Genomic DNA, 19,177 nt, shown 5'->3' with positions numbered 1-19,177 from the left:
TACCTGCTGAAGGGTTATTATTGGTAATATCATAAATAATAATATTTATTGGACAGAGTGCATTCGTGAGTCCATATACGCATACACGGTTCTGTCATGTCATCATTCTTTTTTTATGGTAAACATAAAGTTCTCTTCATCAAAGGAGCTTTCCGACAGGCATTTCCCACGTGCAAGCAGTCAAGTCAAGTCGTGGCTGACGATCGGACCGTACAGTGTGAGCATATAAATAGTGAGCTTTGGCTTCAGACTATATACTTGGACAGTAGGAGTTGGAATTTAACAATAGCATTTTTAAAATCATACAGTGTATGCCCAGCTTAACCTGATGATAATTCAGATATTCAGATATGTGACCTCAAAACCGTATTATTGTTTGAATGCTGATTTTAATTGTCTGATTTATATGTTTTTGGGAAAGCACTTTGTGAAACTACTTCTAAAAGGTGCTATATAAATAAAATTATTATTATTATTATTATATTAAAGTAAAATGTTTGAATCTGAGTGTCAAACATTACTAATGAACATCAAGAAGTTGAATAGAAATACAGAGGGGAACAAGTCTTACAAAGAATATTCATGATAAAAGGATGATTCACACATTTTTCATGTGAATAGTTTTCACACGAAATAATTTGAATTTATTCATGTTGGATTCTTTTAGTACAATTTAAGCAGTTAATTCATGTATATACATTATGAATTACACTAAATCCGAGCTAGTGTGTCGGAATCCCTTTAAATCAAGCCCTGTGCACAACACTACTGTTGTTATTGCATCACAGATATTTAAATCATACACGTGTGTGAACACTCACTGGTTGTCCTTTGGGTCCTCGGTCACCTTCCCTGCCCTGGTCACCGGTAGCGCCCTCCAAGCCTTTGGTTCCTGAGGCTCCCCCGTCCCCTGGCAGGCCAGGCTCCCCCTAAACCAACAATGGTTAAGAATTAAAAATGGTAGCTATGACCGTTTTGCTTCGTCCATACACTGAAAGAATTAGTTCAGGTCAATATTTATCACTATTATCGTCTTCACCTTCTGACCAGATGGCCCTCTTTCTCCAGGTAGTCCAGGAAGTCCAAGGTCTCCCCTGGGACCTGGACGTCCAGCAGGTCCCTCGTGTCCCACCAAGCCTCGAGGACTCTGCATATACACAAGAGTTGATTGTCAATAAAATGTTGTCTATTTAAAATAAAAATGTCTAATCAAGTGTACTGTTTCATTAAAATATCAAGGTTGCCGATACTTGAAGACATTTATTCCAAGGGGCTTCTTCATTTTCAGAGAGTCTTCAGTTATCTAATACAACGTTTCAGTTGCGACATTCTAGATCAAAATATTTTTTACAGTTACAGTATCAAAAAAAAACCATACAAATGTCATTGTCATTAACTTTAACATAGAAATATTTTCAGCAAACTGGTTTGAAAGGAAACCTGTTGAATAGTAAGAGTTAATATCTTTAGAGCATCACAAAAATGGGTGGAATTATCGTCTCATAAGACATTTGGCGGCTTTTTAGAAAAATTTGGAACCTTTGCCATTTACACTGATGTTGAAACATAATCTTCAGAACATTATTTACACCAACTCTTAAGAGTCCTTGAATGCACCTCTAAGGAGGATATGTGGGCAATGTGTAGACAAAAGGATGAAACATGCTAAACCAGTGGTATTGTCCTTTAACAAACTTCTTTTGGAAAGCTGAAATAATAACTTTCCTAGAAAGCATCTAACTGAAGGATGATGAATGCCTGTATATGGATTATATGCAGCTGCGTAAAAGGTTTATTCTAATAAATCCAAACACATTGGTGAATTCGCTGTAAAACACGGTGCTCAGATCTGCTGGCCTCGTCCTTGTAACAACATTTCTTGACAGCGTGCTCCTGACGTGTAGCCATACAACTGACAGCCTGTCACCGGGGCCGCTCTCGACCACCGCAGACCACAGTGGTTTCCTGCTCCATCAGCAGTGCGGTGAGGCGCAGGGGAGCGACTGAAATTAGAATAACAGATTGAGTGGGTCGTCGCCGCCGCTGCGCACATAAGTCAGGGGAATTACACGGCTGCAGGTTTACTGGGCGAGACCCCAGACCTGCAGGTGCTGAACAGCTCTTGCATAAGATTATGCCGTAGTCGTCTTCATAAGAGACGCCAGAAGGATCCATCCAACACTCACGTGTAAACATTCAGGACAGAAGCCACAAAACATGACAGGATCATAGAGAACTATTGCGTCAGGACTGTTGTTGAGCTTTTATCAGGATCCCTGCTGAGGGGACACGGATAGAGTAGAGTCAGGGTGGTTTGTCAGAGTCCTGAAGTTATCAACTTTATGCGTCTTCTTTTCAATGGAGAAGCCATAATCAAATCGAACGAGGCATCTAATGATTAGTCTATCTCCACCACATGTCTCTCTCTTCTTCTTTTTTTAAAGGATATTTTGGCACTTTTGCCTTCATGTACTTTTGACAGTGACAGTAGTGATTGAAAAAGGCAAGAGGGAAAAGGGATATGCACCAAACACACTGGGCCAGATTCAAGCCCGGGGCTGCTGTGGTAAAGTCTCAGCCTTTAATACTGAATTTTTGGCCTATATTCAGTCCTCCCATCAGAGTACAGCTGTGTGGTGGCTGAAAAGAGACAACTCTGTGACTGCAAGGTCCTCACAAGGTAAAGATGAGGGTTCTTGAACTGAGACTTCTTAAATCCTTCCAATACAGACCTGAGTGTCAGCGACAGAGTCAGGTTGGGAATTTTCAAATATGAACCCGTGCATTCAAACATATTTCTGTCTGTCTGACAAGGTCATTACATACCTGGCGTCCTTGTTTTCCTGGTAGTCCTGGTAAGCCAGTCAGTCCTGGGGGACCATCCAGCCCTGGGTATCCCATCAATCCCACGAGTCCAGGTGAACCGCTTCGCCCCTGGAGAATGACAATGTCGCTCCAAAGTCAGTCAGTCAGGCTGAGGGACATATTCAGACTCGCCATGAACACGGCATGATGATTCTTCAAGATTTCAACACCTTAATTCTTCCTTTGCTCTGAAAACTCCCATCTTTTGACAAATCCCTGGTTGTTGTGTTTTCTTAATGTGTCTATTTTTCCTGCTTGTCCGGTCCTGTTTTATTTTCTTGAGGTGACCAATCAATCAGCTCTTGTCTTTATTCTGAATCATCACTGTTACTGCTGCCAGAAACACATCAGGATATTCTAAAACAAACCCAAACATATCAACTGGTGATGGAGATCCGCGATGCATTTTCCGAATTGCATGATTGTTTCAGTATCTTCATTGCCCTCTCTAGTTTGTATATGCATGGAGTGGAAACCAAATCTTTACCAAGTTCTCTTAATTGTACTGCTGTCGGCAGTCCCCGACGGCCTGTGTGGAGCACCAGGACGGTCCCGGTGGCCCTAGGATCACAATCTCCTGCATCAGAATCTTACCTCAGCTGTGCAGGACAGCTACCTCATTCCATGCATGTGTGTGTGTGTGTGTGTGTGTGTGTGTGTTTTAACACTGTTGCACCGCTGCTTCTACCAGTTCCATCTTTCTACACTGAGTTTGCTTGGGATAATGGCCATTAATAATAAAAATAATAGTAATAATAATACATGGTTGATGAGCAATCGGAAAAGTTCCAGAGTTGGAACCAGAAAGCAGTCGTCTTATTTTCCACTTACCCTCATTAAGACAGACAGACAGACAGACAGAGAGACTCACCGGACATGCACTGCCCTTCACCAATTGTTTTATGAACTAATAACATATATTATAATAATAACCTACACTGTGTTGCTGCTATGACTATACGCAAGTAGCCTCCACGTTCTACTATAATAACATGCGATTGATATTTTACGTATAGTTGTAATGTGGATAACTTTGCTCCAGGATGAACATGTTGGCCAAATGTATAACTATGACTGCGTTACATCAACAATTAAGTTTAGCCGACAAAATTAACTGATGGTTTGCATGACGGCTGCCTGGGATGGAGCCAAATCCCCGGCCTGAGTTATTGTTTTAAGTCCGGCCCTGCTGCTGCTGATTCTCTTTGAGCCTCGCATTTGGTTTAGAGCTGATGTGATACTCACTTCAATGCCAGGAGCTCCACTCAGACCTCTTGCTCCTTTTTTCCCCGCAGAGCCCTGGATAAACACATACATGAACTGTAAATCATACATAGGCATTCAAGGAAACACCACACAAGGTTACACGTCTCACCCAACTCTCATCGAGGATCAGGAACTTTTGTTTCAGGAAGGTTTTTCTGTACAAGTTTTGTACTAAACTTCCATTGCATTGTGTTTTTCATAGTTGCACATGTAAAATACATAGATAATCAGTATATCCTTTGAAATCATCATTTTACATTCAAGGTTTCCTCTCCAGGAACTGGTACAATTACATTAAATCTGTACAGTTCTAGAGCGATATCCCTCAAAGAATGCTTTTCCAAAGCCGCTCATTTCAAACAGGAAAAAAGAAGATGCTCAAAGTCTCCAGTGTTTCCTGGCAGAGTGTTAAGTTATTGATATTTCTAAGCTGCTCGGTATATGTGTTGCACGTGAAGGTATTGCTGAAAGTCAGTTTAAGCTCAAGCCAAGACGAATAAATTAACAGAGATACTTCCATAGCATTTGAACGTGTTATATAAAAGCACTTGCGTTACAAGCTGTTTCACATATGGAAGAAGGTCGGTGGTGTCTGGAAACCTGTGAATAAAAAGCTACGTGCAACTCGATCAAGGAGGCTAAACGTTGTTTCACAGGGGAAATGGGAGTTAGGCAATCAGACGGCCTCCGACAAGGCTGAGGACTCGAAACAACACGACTGCGATGAAAGCAAAAGCTGTCAATTCGGGAAAAGTTTGTTTTGCCAAACGATATCTGCTTTGATGCCAGCTGCTCAAATTGTAGGATCCAAGCCATCAAAGAACAAAAGCAAAGAATCTTTTATGAATATCAAAAGGGAAAAAGGAAAACCCAGAGTGCAGGGTGGCCTTGAAGTCTTGAGCCCTGTATTTCTGATGTTGCTTTCCAAACTTTCTACACGCTGTCGCTCAAAGCCTGTTTCTATGGGCAGTATTCCAAAAACGTACGGATTTTAAGAAAATTCTAGATCTTGGTTAAGAAGACAAAAGTTATATACAAAGCATCTTGTGATAGTTGATAGGAATAGTGGGGAGGACTTTTAAGAAGCTATAGTTTTAAGTATAGTTTTAGCGTAGTCACGTTATTTTAGATAACTTTTAACAGCAGTTAAAACAACTGTAGATGATGAGTATTGTTTGTGTGCTGCAATCTTCCCTCACACTCCCAGACTCCTAGCTGTTAGTTTGGCTAATAAATGAGCTTTCTGAGATTATTATCAGAGTGTTTGTGAATACGGCCCCCAGTGGCGGTTCTAGCTTGTGTGGCGGCGTGGGGAACACCTCCTGAAGATATTGAGGGACTCACCTGAGCTCCCAACTCTCCTTTTGGGCCAGATTCTCCAGGGCGGCCGGGAGATCCCTTTACAAAGGAAGAGAAGATACAAAAAAAACACACAAACTCAATATTAATAATAATAATAACACTTTGATGGATCCACACTCAATATTGCCGTTAAAATTATGTTTTAAAGAAAAACTACATACATGTAAGTGGGGGATTGGGGACAAACTTGCCAAATCGCATCATGGGACGAACAGAATTAAACCATATTCACATGTTTAGCCTCACCACTGACAAGGCCGCCAGAACAGAACAACTGACAGTATGGTGTTTTGTCTTTTCCACCACTTTTCCATCACTTTTTAGAGTTTAGGCACCGACCATGGCTACAAAACCACTGATTTAGTGACTGAGAGCAAAAGCATTTCGTAGATATATGTAAAAAATAATATATATATACAGTATAGTACTATTACTATAGCATTGTACTAGAGATGTTTACTGACTTACCGGTGGGCCTTGTGGTCCAAAAGCCCCCCGCGATCCAATTGTACCGATATGACCCTGAAACATAAATTTAACATTGTGAGCATTTCACTCGCATTTGCAGCTGAAACTAAATGTGGGCAGACGATAACATGTATTCAGGAGCACGTGTGCGAATAATGGGTATTACAATATTCTGCCCAAGCAGAGTTCTTTGTTTTGGGTTGATAAATATTGTACCGATGTTGTGTGTCTAAAATCATTTGATTTCAAAGGGCCCGCTGGCTGAACCCAAAGCGAGGAGGGAAACCTGCTGGAACAGTGACATGCTGTGTCTAAACAGACGGATCATCAGACTCTTCTGGGGTTTGGAACTAAGAACAATCACTTGTCACAGAGGTGTTCATACCATTCATTTCAGTGAAAGTTTGCAAATGTGGAAGTAAAATATAATTTGGCTGCAGCCGTGAGTCACTGAGTTCAGACATCGAGATCGGAAAGATACACAGGTTACACGAAACTCCACCATAATAATCATTAGCTGATCAGCGTTAAGAAGGTTCAGCTGCAGCTCGTCGTTTTTAAATTCGATTCCGAGAGTCTCTGCTGTCAGTTAAAACAACAGACTTCGCCGGCGGTTCGTCATATCAACTGTCACTAATTAAACTTTGCAGTTGACGGTTTGTGTGCGTCTCCGCACGCAGTTGTCAGTACAAGAACCTCCACTCTGTGAAAACACGGTGCAACCACCAGGGAACTGTTTCTTTAGTTCCAAGAAATCCAACAGAGTGGGACCTCTCCTTCCCAGTGGATCGCACCACTGTCAGGGATGGCATCTACCAGCTGAACTTTCAATCATATCAGTAATTTACACTAGATGAACTCCATATTTTCTAACTATGACCTTGAGATGTCACTAGTCGACAGCTGTGTTATTCTAATCTTTCAGACACACTGTGAAATCAGTGTGTCTGAAAGATTAATGGATATCAGCTGATACCAGATACCAAAGGACTCAAATCATGATCAGGGCCAAACAGCTGATTGGGACATCACTGATAAAAATAGTTTGAAGCAAAAATAATTAAAAACCTATTGTTAATTGTACTAAAGATCATTTTCCTATAACCTACAGTATATACCAGCTTGTTTCCACTCTGAATGTGTATGTGTGTGTGTTTCTGGTCTAGGTATTGCAAATAAATCTTTTTAGATAGACACATTATGGGGACAAAAACAAAGTCTCCATGATATAAATGATTAGGTTTTATGGGTATGGTTGGAGGTTAAGGTGAGCAAGTAGTAGTAAATCTCCAGGAAATTAATGTAAGTCAATGTAATGTTCTCTGGAGTCATGGAGACATGGGGAACGTGCGTGCACGCGTGATTTTTGAAAAGCAAAAACAATCCTGTGCATCTTTGGCATGAGGTGCTAAAAACAGCAGATTCCAGCAGCCTCATTCCAGTCAATTTGGTAATCCTCTCCTACATGTGTGGTCTGTATGCATCTGAACAGAGGCGTGTTTTAATGGAGCACCAAAGGAGTATGAACAACAATCAAACAGACAAGCACCCTGAGCGGTGGCTGTGTGGTATGTCTGAGGTTGATGTAATGTTTTTTTTTGTCTACCTGATACCCTTCGTCGCCTGGCTCTCCGCGCTCTCCTCGTTCTCCTGGGGGCCCCTGTGTAGACACAGATGCACACACATGAACGCATGTACTGTAAATGCCGTGCCATAATTTATACCCACGAAGTCTGAGTTGAGCCAGGCAGCTACTTAAATACTCGAGTCACTACTCGGGGGGAACAAACATGAAACATTCTACAGACGTTACCTATGAGTCCCGATCTTTACTGGGATCAGATGAAAAGGGCGTCATTTCACCTTGAACTTTACTTTTTAGACCAATCTTCGTCAGGGCTGCAGCGAGACAGAGGCTGCCATTGTGTTGCTTCTGCTGTGTGCTGCACTACTGTGCCAAATTTGGTAATCCAATACTATTCGTATGGAAGGTTGCTATCTGTACTGTACCTCGGTAGACATCCACTAACCCCTGGCTGTGTCAGTGATCATGTCCAGAGATGGGAAACGGGTTTAAACATGGATAAAAGTCATGGTATTGTGAAAGTGTGAGCTATTTTATAAAGCTGTTAAGACTCTCTTTGTGTGTCCTGATCCTCTGAGGATCATTTTGTATTTTCAGGCACTCTTGAATAAGCAGAATCCTTGAGGTAACTTTGGCTGAATAATGATCCTCAGTGGCACTCGTCAGAGAGAAAAATGTTTTGTATCATTTCACAATAGTCTTTTTAGCCACAAAACATTTGTCTTCATCACAAATTTCTGATAAGACCTGTATTTTATTATGGGTCAGTTTAAGACCTGAAGCTTTAGCAAAACATGTAAAAACCCTTGTAAAACATTTTCTGTAAATTCTCAGCCTGAAATGAACAGAAAAGCCACACAGGTTGATAATAGGACCCCTTGTTCCTTTACAGATTAAAAATTGTAAATACTTGTACATTATTGTCAAGCTGGTTGGACAACAACAAGTGTTGATCGGGATTAACTTTTCACTTCCAGCGTCAACCCGGTATTTTAAAAGTCTTGGACTTAAACAGAGCGAAGGGTGTTAGGGAGCAGAAAGGAAAGCAAAACCTACTGGTTCACCTAAGGGCCCTGGTGGTCCTGGAATCCTATTGTCCTCGCCTGGGTAACCCTGGAATGTAGCAAACAAAAACACAATCACACATGCACGCGCTGCAGGGAAAGATTCTGCAGCCGGGTGGCTCGTAAAAGCACTTTGCACCGAATCAAAGCACAGAAATAATTCCATTTTTAACACGAGTTCAGGTGTCATTTTACCTTTTCACCTTTAGGCCCGGGTGGTCCGATGGGCCCAGGCTTGCCAGTGTGACCCTACAAAAAAAAGGAAAGGTTATTATTGAACCTAAAGAAGCCACCATACTTCTACTGGCTACGGCATGTTCCTCAGAGCAACACGAGTTCCGCGGTGAAGGCTTGTCAGCATATTAATCAGAGCTGTGGATACAAACGCAATTCCGCTTGGAGAAGCTCTTACATTCTGTCACTGCAGGATTTAGCTTTTTGGCACAGACTCAGAAAATCACTCAGCTTGAAGAAGTCTGAGAGAACTTTATACAACAGCACATACACATTTAACAAAAACTGAACTTGAGGTGCCTTGTTCAAGTTGTGCAACCTAAACCCAGTGTTGCTGGCATTCACCAGGCTGATAAATGAGCCTGTAGACTACTAATTCCACCTCTTGTCTTCGCTCTGGTAATTATTTTTGTGGTACTCATAAAGGGGTTTTCCCCCCTGCTGTTTTGTTTTCTTGGAATAATTAACAGCGACGTGCAATGGGAAATGCAGTACATAAGAATGGAGGGGATGAAGTGCAATGCCCTCCAGCAGACTCAGTCTCAGGATGTCTCCAGCACATGCCGACACGCACAAAGCTTCTACGAGAGTTAACAGCTACTGTATGAGAAGTTGAGATCGGCCTTAATTCCCTTTAATTCCTCAAGGCAGCATTAGGTTTTGATGGATAATCCAAAAACAGCAATTTTTGCTACAACTCACGTTCTTAATTTAAGGGGAATCATTTTTTTCTACTGGGATTTATCTCGATCACTGGTTCTCAACCTTTTCGAGTCACGACCCACTAGGATCATTTTTCTCTTCCCTTGAGCGTCCAGTCTAGTTTCTAGTTTATAAAACTATATCGGGTTTTTTTCTCCACAACCATCTGTCAACCCCCAGAAATTAGTTGAGAATCACAGATCTAGATAATTCAGAATTCCTACTTTGTAAAACAGCCCTGAGGTAAATGTAAGCAGAGAGAGTGACATGAAACATCCACACTTTTTATGGGCGAATATATATAATTTTCTCATTTGTGTGCATGTGTGAGTTTGCAAACAGTTATGATGAAACCGCAGCTAACACTCACGGTGTATCCTGCCAGTCCTGGTTGTCCTTCCATCCCCATGACTCCAAGCTGACCCTGGAAGCAAAAAAAGACTGTGAATCAGTCGTGGTGCTGCTGCTCTGTTTTCACAAGCTATCACAACAAGGTCGTAATGGTTCTGCTGAGCCGAGAGCTTTCTCTCTACACAAAGCAGAAAAGAATGGATGCCTTCCTCTTGGCCTTCTTGCAAACTCTCTCTCTCAGGCCTGGAACTAAGGAGGGCGTTTGATACTTTGCTCTTAAACTTTTCTCATAAAGAAATGTGTGGTATTAAATTTAGTATTAAAAGTTAAGTAGATTTCATCAACTATATTTCCTGAATACAAATCACATTTCTCTGCATTGAAGAGTCAGATTCTGAAACAAGGCTGGTGAAAGGATGAAAGGGAACTAACTGGTGTGCCTCGAGTTCCCCTGGCACCTTTCAGGCCCGGCTCGCCCTGCTGCCCGATGTCGCCTCGGTCGCCAATCACACCAGCAAGACCCGGAGGACCTCTTTCTCCCTGGAAGGACAGAGCACGTCATTTTGGGGGTGTAGCAGTAACAAACAGCCAATATATGGAGACTTTAGTTTAAGAAGAAATTCAACACTCATCCCCCTTCTTGCCATCGTCCTTTAGCAAGAAAAAAAAAAAACCCATACCAGGGTATTTACTTGTTTTTGTCCTAACATGAGTCGAGACCTTGGAATTTGACCCAAATGCTAATCCAGGCAGGTGAAACAAGGTGACAAAGTGCTTCTTGGACCCCTGCTTCATGCAGTTTTGCCGGAGGGGGAAACAAACTGCATTAAAAAAGTGTTGGTGAACAAGGTCCTCACCTTCTTTCCATGACGTCCTCTGTTCCCTGGTGGCCCCATTTTTCCTTCAGGCCCCTGCAGCAGGAGATTCATTAAATGATTACCACACATCAAAAACCAAAGGCATTGATTACTGAAACACCATCCATTGAGTCTCCTCTTTCCTATCTGTGTGCCCTGAAGCTCCCTCCCTCCCTGACACCTGAGACCTTCCTGCCCCTCGACAACCATGACTGGATCTGTATCTGCATCTCCCAAAACAAACAAGCAGAGGAGACTCTGACTGACAGTTATCTGACAGTGCTTAACAATTACAATCTACAAGAGTGACATTTAGTGTGGCAAAAATCTTTAAATGAAGGGAAGGCTGACCCCTACTGGGAAACGAGGGTATTAACCGGTTGATAGTTTTCATCTCTCTAATTTACTCCGTCACTTGAAGGTATTTATAATTCACAAATTCTAAAACAAATTATTAATCAGCTCTAATTTTAATTTAAAGTTGTGCAAGTGTCATCTTCTTTTAGTCAATTATAATCTCAATGTAAGCAGCAATTTCTGTTAACACCACACAAAATTTGGATTGTTCATAAACCTACACGAAAGCCTTGTTTCCCAGGCTCTCCAGGTGGTGCTGGGGGCCCAGGGTCTCCTTCTACCCCTTTGTCACCTGGCTCCCCGATTGGTCCACGCTCACCTGGCTCACCCTGACAGAGAGACAGGACAGACAACAGGAAAACATGGTGAGAGACAGTCCAGTTCTAACACAGTACTTACAGAGAGAGGTCAGACAATAAGTCAAACAACCCGTGACTTTCAGAATCGACAAAATGTTTTAGGAAGAGCTTAATTTTAAATTTTTTTATTAGACTTTATATACATGACAGGATTCATATACTTGATGTATTGGTGGTGATGGATGCAGGATATGACTTGGGTTAACTATTTTGAATCCTTTTTTAAACTATTCTCTTTGATGCACTAGCAAACATGGCCTACTGAAAAGTCACTGTTATATTGTCATATGGGGGAACCCCGACTAAAATAAATCTAGTAATCCTCATGGCTACATGGGAGATTTTATTAAAAAGGGGCTTGTTATGTAAACAAAAAAAGGGGCTTGTTATGTTTACCTTGTCTCCATCTTTCCCTTGAGAGCCGTCTTCACCAGGGGGACCAGGTGGACCCTATAAACACATTCATATTATTATTTTTAAATCATGAAAATAGCGGCGCATTGCTGTTTGGGACAATTAGCTCATATCTTCACTGTCAGATGTCGCTAACAGTATATTAGAAAGTATGTTTTTCAAAACCATTCATCAGTGAAAACTCTTTAAGTTACTCTTTAAGTTCAATAAAGGAAATAAAACCCTTTAATTGGATTCTCTTTTTTTTCCAAGGGAAGAAAACTAGAACTAAGATACACAATGGAGAGCTGTATTTAAAGCTGTGGCTCCACTTTCTTGCATGACTAAAGTGACCAAATGAACAGTGAAATGTTGATTTATGAATTCTGCAGAGATTTCCTTTCACATGCCAATTTTTTGGAGACAGATTTAAAAGGCAAAAGCTGGGGACAACTATCAACAATGTGAGTAATGAAAGAGAACAGAAATCATAAAATCAAAAATCCCCTTTAATAATGACAATAATCATAATTGTCAGTAAACTGTCCTTGCAACTATATTAAGCAGATTGTAATCACAAACACCTAGACTGTTTGAAAACCATTGCACATGATCTTCGCTCTCTTTGGTACAAAACAGTTCAACAAATTTCAATTTATTTTTTTTGCATAAATCGTCTTATCTTGTTCTGGTGTGTGAACAACCTTGTTAAAGAATATATCATACAATTCAAGTTCTATTTATATAGTTCACCAGAGAAAAACAGTCCCATCACTCTGCGTTCTCCGGGCCGGAGGATTACACATCCTCGTCAGAATGAGAGGGAGTAAATATACAACTGGGTCGGATTCGCCCAAACACAAGGAAGGAAGGGATTAGTTGGTTGATTGCAGTCACTCACTCGTATCCCCTGCTGTCCCTGCTCCCCTTCAGCTCCCAGAGGCCCAACATCACCCTGCAGGGACACAGAACACAAACCAGGGCTGTCTGGAGGTCAAACACACTAATATCAGCATGCACTCGCCTAAACTGACACCAACCGCTGATACTTGTTGGGTGGAGGCAGCGTTACACTCCACAACCAGCTCCGGTTTCACCCAAGGTTACAGTTGTGTCAAGTACAAATTGGCTGTGAACGTTCAAAGGTTCTCACATGATTCAGGTGGTTGGCGAGGTTGTACTGACCTTTATACCCAGCTCTCCGATGGCTCCCGGTTCCCCCTCTGCACCAGGGCCCCCCTACAAAGACAGGACAGTGTAAAACATAATGGCATAAGTCATGTCATTAACAATTGAATTCATTAATCAATGAAGAGTTATGAATATTTGATCAAATGTACTTCTGGTCCTTGCTCTCCATCAGGTCCAGCTTCTCCAGGAGGTCCTTTGGGTCCCTACGAGAAAACCAGAAGATGCCTTTATAGGGACAATAGCTTATTGATACAGTGATATAATTATAGAACTTGCTGCGTACAGTAAATCAGGAGAGAAAACATCAGAACAGACATAATACACAAGTCTAGCTTATAATGGCAAATCAAACACATACAGTTAGATGTTTAGGTTTGTAGAAAGAGAAAACCGAGTAAGCTGAGAAAGCCTGGAGCGAAACTGAAGACCGTTCAAAAGCAAGACGAGACCCATAAAATAAACAATGCGTCAAGCGTTATTGAAACATCTCACCCCAATAAATAATTGTATCTGATTGTTTGACATTCTTGATGTCCCCGAGGGGTCGGCAGACTTCCAGGAAAAATCAAGAACTCAAGGACGAATCCAAGAAGGGAGGCACAAGGTGTGGAGCTCTGAGGTGTGAGGGATGCAAATGCTGGTGATAATCAGCATTACTCTGTTCTGAAGGGGGTTCATTAAATAATTCTGACCACGACCGCTTGGTCCTCGCGAGACGTTTGTCAGAAATGGTTCTGATCCTGTGGTGATGATCTCAGTCTTCATGCATTCCAGACAGCTCAGTTTACACAATGTGTGTGTTTTTTGTTTCCTGAAACAACCACATCAACGCAACAGTCAGAAGAAGGGCAGACTTACTGGTTCGCCGTGCGGTCCCCTCTCCCCGGTGCTGCCTGGAATACTTGGCTTACCCTGGAGGACAGGGTAGACACAACCGTGAGCTTTGTGTAGCTCAGACATTCATTTGTTTGTAATTACACCACGCGAGCATGAGAAAACCTGGCTTTTGGTCACGGTCATCATCTCATCATCATCATCATCATCATCATCACCACCGACGTAACCGCAAACTAATATTTCAGTGTTGCCTTCGAGCGAAATACGGAAAAACACTTTGATGCAACACAAACGGATTCTCTTTTCCCGGCAATGTTAGGATCTTTGTTGCGGTTCAGTTATTGTGTTGGCAAGTTTAAACAAGACACACAACTTGGAAACAGCATTTAGGTCCAACATAGACAGAGGCAGACATTGTTTTGTGAGTAAGAGATACCTGGTTGCTCCAAGCACTGAAAAGTTGGATGAGATAGCAGGAAATATAGTAGCATTAACCATTAAACTGTACAATACATACTCTATAGAGAAAATGCTACAAGACTACAGGAAATTTAAGATCCTGACCGAGTCTAAAATCGGATTGCGTCACGCACTAGAGGAGAATCTTCGCAGATATTCTTCTCTCTAATCCCAAACATGTACACACTACAAGATTTGAGAATAATGGCATATCACACACCACAGGACAGGAGACCGGTGTAGTGCAACAACTTGTTATATCTGTAATAATGCTTTGCAGTGATGAAACACAAAAGCAGAAGAAAAAAAGTCTAGATGAGAAACACATGAGTAAAACTCTAATACATTTTGCTTCTGATCACTGTGTAGGTACGAGTGATATTTAATGTCTCTCTGTAAAGTGAGCAAACAAGGTATTTAAAGAGTGAAGCTTAACCAATATAAGGTTATCCCAGACCACATAATACGTAAAAGAACAGAGAGAAAAATGGTCAAACGTGAGTGTTGGGAGTCATTTTTACAGGCTTTTGTGTAAACAAGTACTTTGTGACACTGACAACTGTCTTAAGTACAAAGCAGAACGGGCTGTGACATCACACATACCAACCTGATTTTGACACCACCACTCTTTTATTAATTTATGAAAAACAGAGAAGGTGCGGCATCGAGCAGGACAGATCATGAGAGAGGTTTTTTTGAAACACAAGATGGCACTCTGACTCCAGAGGCGGACGACGAACATGCCGCTGCCCTCAGGAGCCAAACATGCAACATTTCTAGCAGACAACAATTTTCTTGTCTGAGCAGCGCGGAGCCGAGGAGGAGAGGATATATTTGTCTTCAGTTCACATCAAAATTACAGTTACTCCTGAGTGTTGAGTTGAGGTCACAACACACACTGAACTACATTTGAGACTCGCTGCCAAAGTCCTCGAGTGTGTGTTGAGGAGGACAGGTCACAACTGGTGAGGTACACGAGTGTGCCGCACGTGTGTGGGTGTACAGATGGCTGCACAGGAGAGTGAGATCACACGCCTGCACGTGTCCATGTGTGTATATCTGTGTCTGTGAAGAGCGATTGCAATCAACCCCTGAAATGTCACATGTTGGGCCAACACGTGATAATTTGACAGTGGAAAATAACGCGAGCCAAATAAATGACGCTGCTTAGGATAGAGCCTTTTTCCTCGCCTCGTGGTGATCCTCTCCACGAGTTCTGCCATAAACAGAGCCAACAACCTACACTAAAAGAAACAAACTGTAGATATTAGAACTGTGTTGGATCGTCACTTGACTGTTCGACAGAACTTCTGCTTTTCAAAATCTGTTTTTGATTTGTTGTTTGCATGTTTTTTCCATCTGTTGAACATCAGTTATTAAATCCATTTTAACAGGTCATCAAAATTACCATCTGTCATTTTCTCAATAGTGAAAACAGAATGTGCGGCAGTGTTTGTAAAATAAGACTAGTGAGGCACTAAAACCAGACACCGTCAGGTCACCTTCATACATGAGAGAGTTAGCTGCTAAATAAAAGACGCTTTTCTCCTCAGGAGTTTGTCCAGGTTGGAGCCTGACAAATAATCCAGCTGTCTGATATTATCAACTGTTTAATGTTAGATTAATATAGTGACACCAGCAGACATGTCGGTGGATTAGACACAAACAAGAAATGCCAAAGATATGTTTGAGATAATGAAGAAACCGTTTCAGCTTTACATCATTTGTCCACCAGAGAGCACTGACAAGTACATTTTTCAAATACAAACCTCCTGCTCCAAATATATCTTGTTCACACCAAGTTTAAAGGAATATTGTACATGTGTTTTTTGGGTTTTAACAGAGGCGTCAGACTCAACAGGCCTGTATCTAGCTCTAATGTAAAAGCTTCTTTTTTTTAATATTAGATATAAATCTTAATGTACAGAAGCAGGAGATGCAGTTGTGTTTTAATTGTATGTGTATGTTGTGTTCACCACAGATGTAAATCACAACAAAGTGATTCTAGTGCCGAATGCTGGATGAAAACTTCCAACCACAACCAGACACACACACACACACACACACACACACACACACACACACACACACACACACACACACACACACACACACACACACACACACACACACACACACACACACACACACACACACACACACACACACACACACACACACACACACACACACACCAGATGCTTAAAGGGGGAGACAACTACACAGTGTTTGTCTTTTATATATGATAACTTCCTCTCGTGTGACTTTGTTGGAGCAAACTCTCCAAGTGATACTTATATAAATTACAGGTAAAAAAAAGAGGATGTGGAAATGTTTTTTACGAGCCCATGATGTCAGCTGTAACCATAGTGATGTTTCTTGTAAAAAGTGAGTAGGGTGATTAAAGCATTAAAAAAAAATGACATTACTTACGGCCTTTCCGGGTGGGCCTCTCTCTCCTGGACTGCCAGCCTTTCCCTTCACAGAGAGAAATCAGTACATGAGTGATTAACGTTAACAGTTTCATTCATCACCGATGATGCCACTGCATTAATCTTCCACATGTGATGTGTATTCTGAGTTTTACAATGATATAGGCATCACAATTACCATCATCAGGTTCCTGATGGATTTATTAAACGGACTCCTGTTTAGATGGTTTCAACTTTAAGATTTTCCTTTAGATTAAAACCCAATGCAACTGGTTTTAATAGAGTGAGTTGTTAATCGGGCCAGAAGTCTTTGAACGATTCAGCACAACAGAAACACTGAGTGTCGACAAATGTTTTCAATCTAAACTCTTTTTTTTAATGGAGAAACATTTGCAGTTAATTGCTTTGCTGCTTTCAGTGTTTTAATGTGAAATAAACTAAACTAAAAGCAAAGTGCTTTAATTCTTTAATTTGTTAATTGTGGTAATTGAGTGACACATTAAAATCAGTAATGGTAGCATCAATTCTAAACAGACATTTTGGCATCTTCACAATAAAGCCACAAGTCATGACGCACGTCAAAACCCAACCCTAATGAGCAGCACCACACTTCAAATGGCTGTGCAGAGTTTGAAAAACTTTTTATTTAAGAAGACATATCATATTCAGGTTCATGATTTTAATTTGGGTTGTTACTTGAAAAGGTTGAGATGCTCTAATGTTCAGTAAACGCATCAGTTTCCTCAAACTGTCCATTCCTGCAGCTCCTCTTTTCAGCCTCTGTCTGAAACGCTTGGTTTTAGTTCCTGTCTCTTTTAGGCCCCTCCCTCCCGATGAAGCCCAGTCTGCTCTGATTGGCCAGCTGGCTGTTGTGATTGGTCAACCGCTTCAAGCGTGTGTAGGAAGTTCTCTACCTTTACCTAGCTTTGTTTGGGATGTGCTAGACTAGACTGCCATTATGATCTCACAAAGGTACGGAAGCATCGGACGGACAACTGACGACGCGTTTCAGGACCAGTGTTTTCTGTCGGGGGGGGGGGGGGGGGGGGGGGGGGGGGGGGCTCCCTTTACCTCCCTTTTTCTTCACAACAAGTTGGCAGCGGTACATGGTGATTGCATTTGGCTTTAGCCTGATGAACCTGGCGAGAAGACAAAGGCCCTTTCTCTGCAAATAAAATCTGATAAAAGGCCAACCAAGTTTTTTTTTACATAGGCCTCAGGGTTATACTGGATGCTGCGGTAATGTTTGAGATCCAATGTGGTAATGTCTTTTCCATGATGTGAGTGAAGTTCAGGAAGGATGCACTTGTTAACCGAGATGCCGCGGGACTACAACGCTTGTTTTGGATAAATGAGGGTGCAACATAAATTTACCTTCTCATTAACTTAAGAGCCTGAAGCCCGAGACTTTTACCCAATTACAACCATTCAGCAGTCAAAGGTGCCTTAAACATATTTTGAATATATCCATGTTTTGTGGCAAGAACTGGGGCTCATTGACTTAGATCATTTAAAGTCTTGGTATAAGGTGAAAGGCATTAATTGGAAGACAACTTACTATGAATCCTGGTTCTCCTTTGTGTCCAATGTCGCCTCTTTCACCCTGCAAATTAAAAAATACAAATGGAAAGGCATTCGATTTCTTTTTTTGTCAGACAGACTAATGAAATTAGCTATTCCTTAGCTATGAGGGATAATTCAATGAAAGCAGTGTAGAGTAGATAATTCACCAGTAATACCATGATTAATATACAGTAGAGGAAGAAGAAGACATTGTGTACTAAAGTACCCCATACGTGCACGTGGTAAAGTTCTCCACAGGGTGGTGTGTGTGTTTACCTTGGTGCCCTCGGGGCCCGGCTCTCCCAGTGGGCCCTCTGGACCCTGAGGCCCCTGTGCAGCAACAACAACACAAGACACACCTCTGAACATCACTCAACAAAGAATGAGCAGCGCAGGAATACAGTTAGCAACAAAGCATTACCACCCTGATGCCGCAGCTTGCCCCTCACACAAACATTCCTGAGGCAGTGTTGCACCACCTCAGGGGTAAAGTGGCAGATAAAGATCTGTAAATACAAACCCTTTTCTATCTTGTCCACTAACCCTATCTTTCGGTTGCATCTCGTCTCCACTCTTTTATATCTCGCCTCCTTTGAAAGGCCCCTATCTCCTGCTCGTCTACCTGAGCGTCTGGCTTTCAGTCAGATCTTTCTTCCTCTTTGTTCAAACCTGTTTGTCTCCAGTCTTGGTTTAAAGGTTTTTTGAGGCGATTGTTGAGGTGACTAATGCTGCTGTGGCTCGTTGACCAGCCAGTGTAACTGTTGAAAATTAGATTGAAAAAAACCTCCATATGTTTAAGAATTTTTTTCAAATTAAACATCTTCTTGTCAGA

The 19,177-nt window shown here is 41.6% G+C and overlaps 1 protein-coding gene across 1 annotated transcript in view; it reads right to left on the bottom strand.

Annotated features, from left to right (window-relative positions):
* Positions 1 to 19,177, bottom strand: part of LOC118318097 (collagen alpha-1(XXIV) chain) — a 78,925-nt gene that overhangs the window by 7,575 nt on the left and 52,173 nt on the right. Inside the window, exons 29-49 of the mRNA XM_035647431.2 lie at positions 18,622 to 18,675; positions 18,341 to 18,385; positions 16,784 to 16,828; positions 13,913 to 13,966; positions 13,204 to 13,257; positions 13,049 to 13,102; positions 12,765 to 12,818; positions 11,867 to 11,920; positions 11,333 to 11,440; positions 10,755 to 10,808; positions 10,330 to 10,437; positions 9,917 to 9,970; positions 8,806 to 8,859; positions 8,603 to 8,659; positions 7,568 to 7,621; positions 5,962 to 6,015; positions 5,476 to 5,529; positions 4,111 to 4,164; positions 2,827 to 2,934; positions 1,040 to 1,147; positions 822 to 929 (exon numbers count right to left, since the gene is read on the bottom strand). Of these exons, the coding sequence (XP_035503324.1) occupies positions 822 to 929; positions 1,040 to 1,147; positions 2,827 to 2,934; positions 4,111 to 4,164; positions 5,476 to 5,529; positions 5,962 to 6,015; positions 7,568 to 7,621; positions 8,603 to 8,659; positions 8,806 to 8,859; positions 9,917 to 9,970; positions 10,330 to 10,437; positions 10,755 to 10,808; positions 11,333 to 11,440; positions 11,867 to 11,920; positions 12,765 to 12,818; positions 13,049 to 13,102; positions 13,204 to 13,257; positions 13,913 to 13,966; positions 16,784 to 16,828; positions 18,341 to 18,385; positions 18,622 to 18,675 (1,389 nt within the window). The remainder of the gene's footprint in view (positions 1 to 821; positions 930 to 1,039; positions 1,148 to 2,826; positions 2,935 to 4,110; positions 4,165 to 5,475; positions 5,530 to 5,961; positions 6,016 to 7,567; positions 7,622 to 8,602; positions 8,660 to 8,805; positions 8,860 to 9,916; positions 9,971 to 10,329; positions 10,438 to 10,754; positions 10,809 to 11,332; positions 11,441 to 11,866; positions 11,921 to 12,764; positions 12,819 to 13,048; positions 13,103 to 13,203; positions 13,258 to 13,912; positions 13,967 to 16,783; positions 16,829 to 18,340; positions 18,386 to 18,621; positions 18,676 to 19,177) is intronic.

The sequence above is a fragment of the Scophthalmus maximus genome, chromosome 13, assembly GCF_022379125.1.
Source record: "Scophthalmus maximus strain ysfricsl-2021 chromosome 13, ASM2237912v1, whole genome shotgun sequence".
NCBI lineage: Eukaryota > Metazoa > Chordata > Actinopteri > Pleuronectiformes > Scophthalmidae > Scophthalmus > Scophthalmus maximus.
Note: the sequence above shows the minus strand (reverse complement) of the source record. Positions and strands in the feature narration are given on the sequence as shown.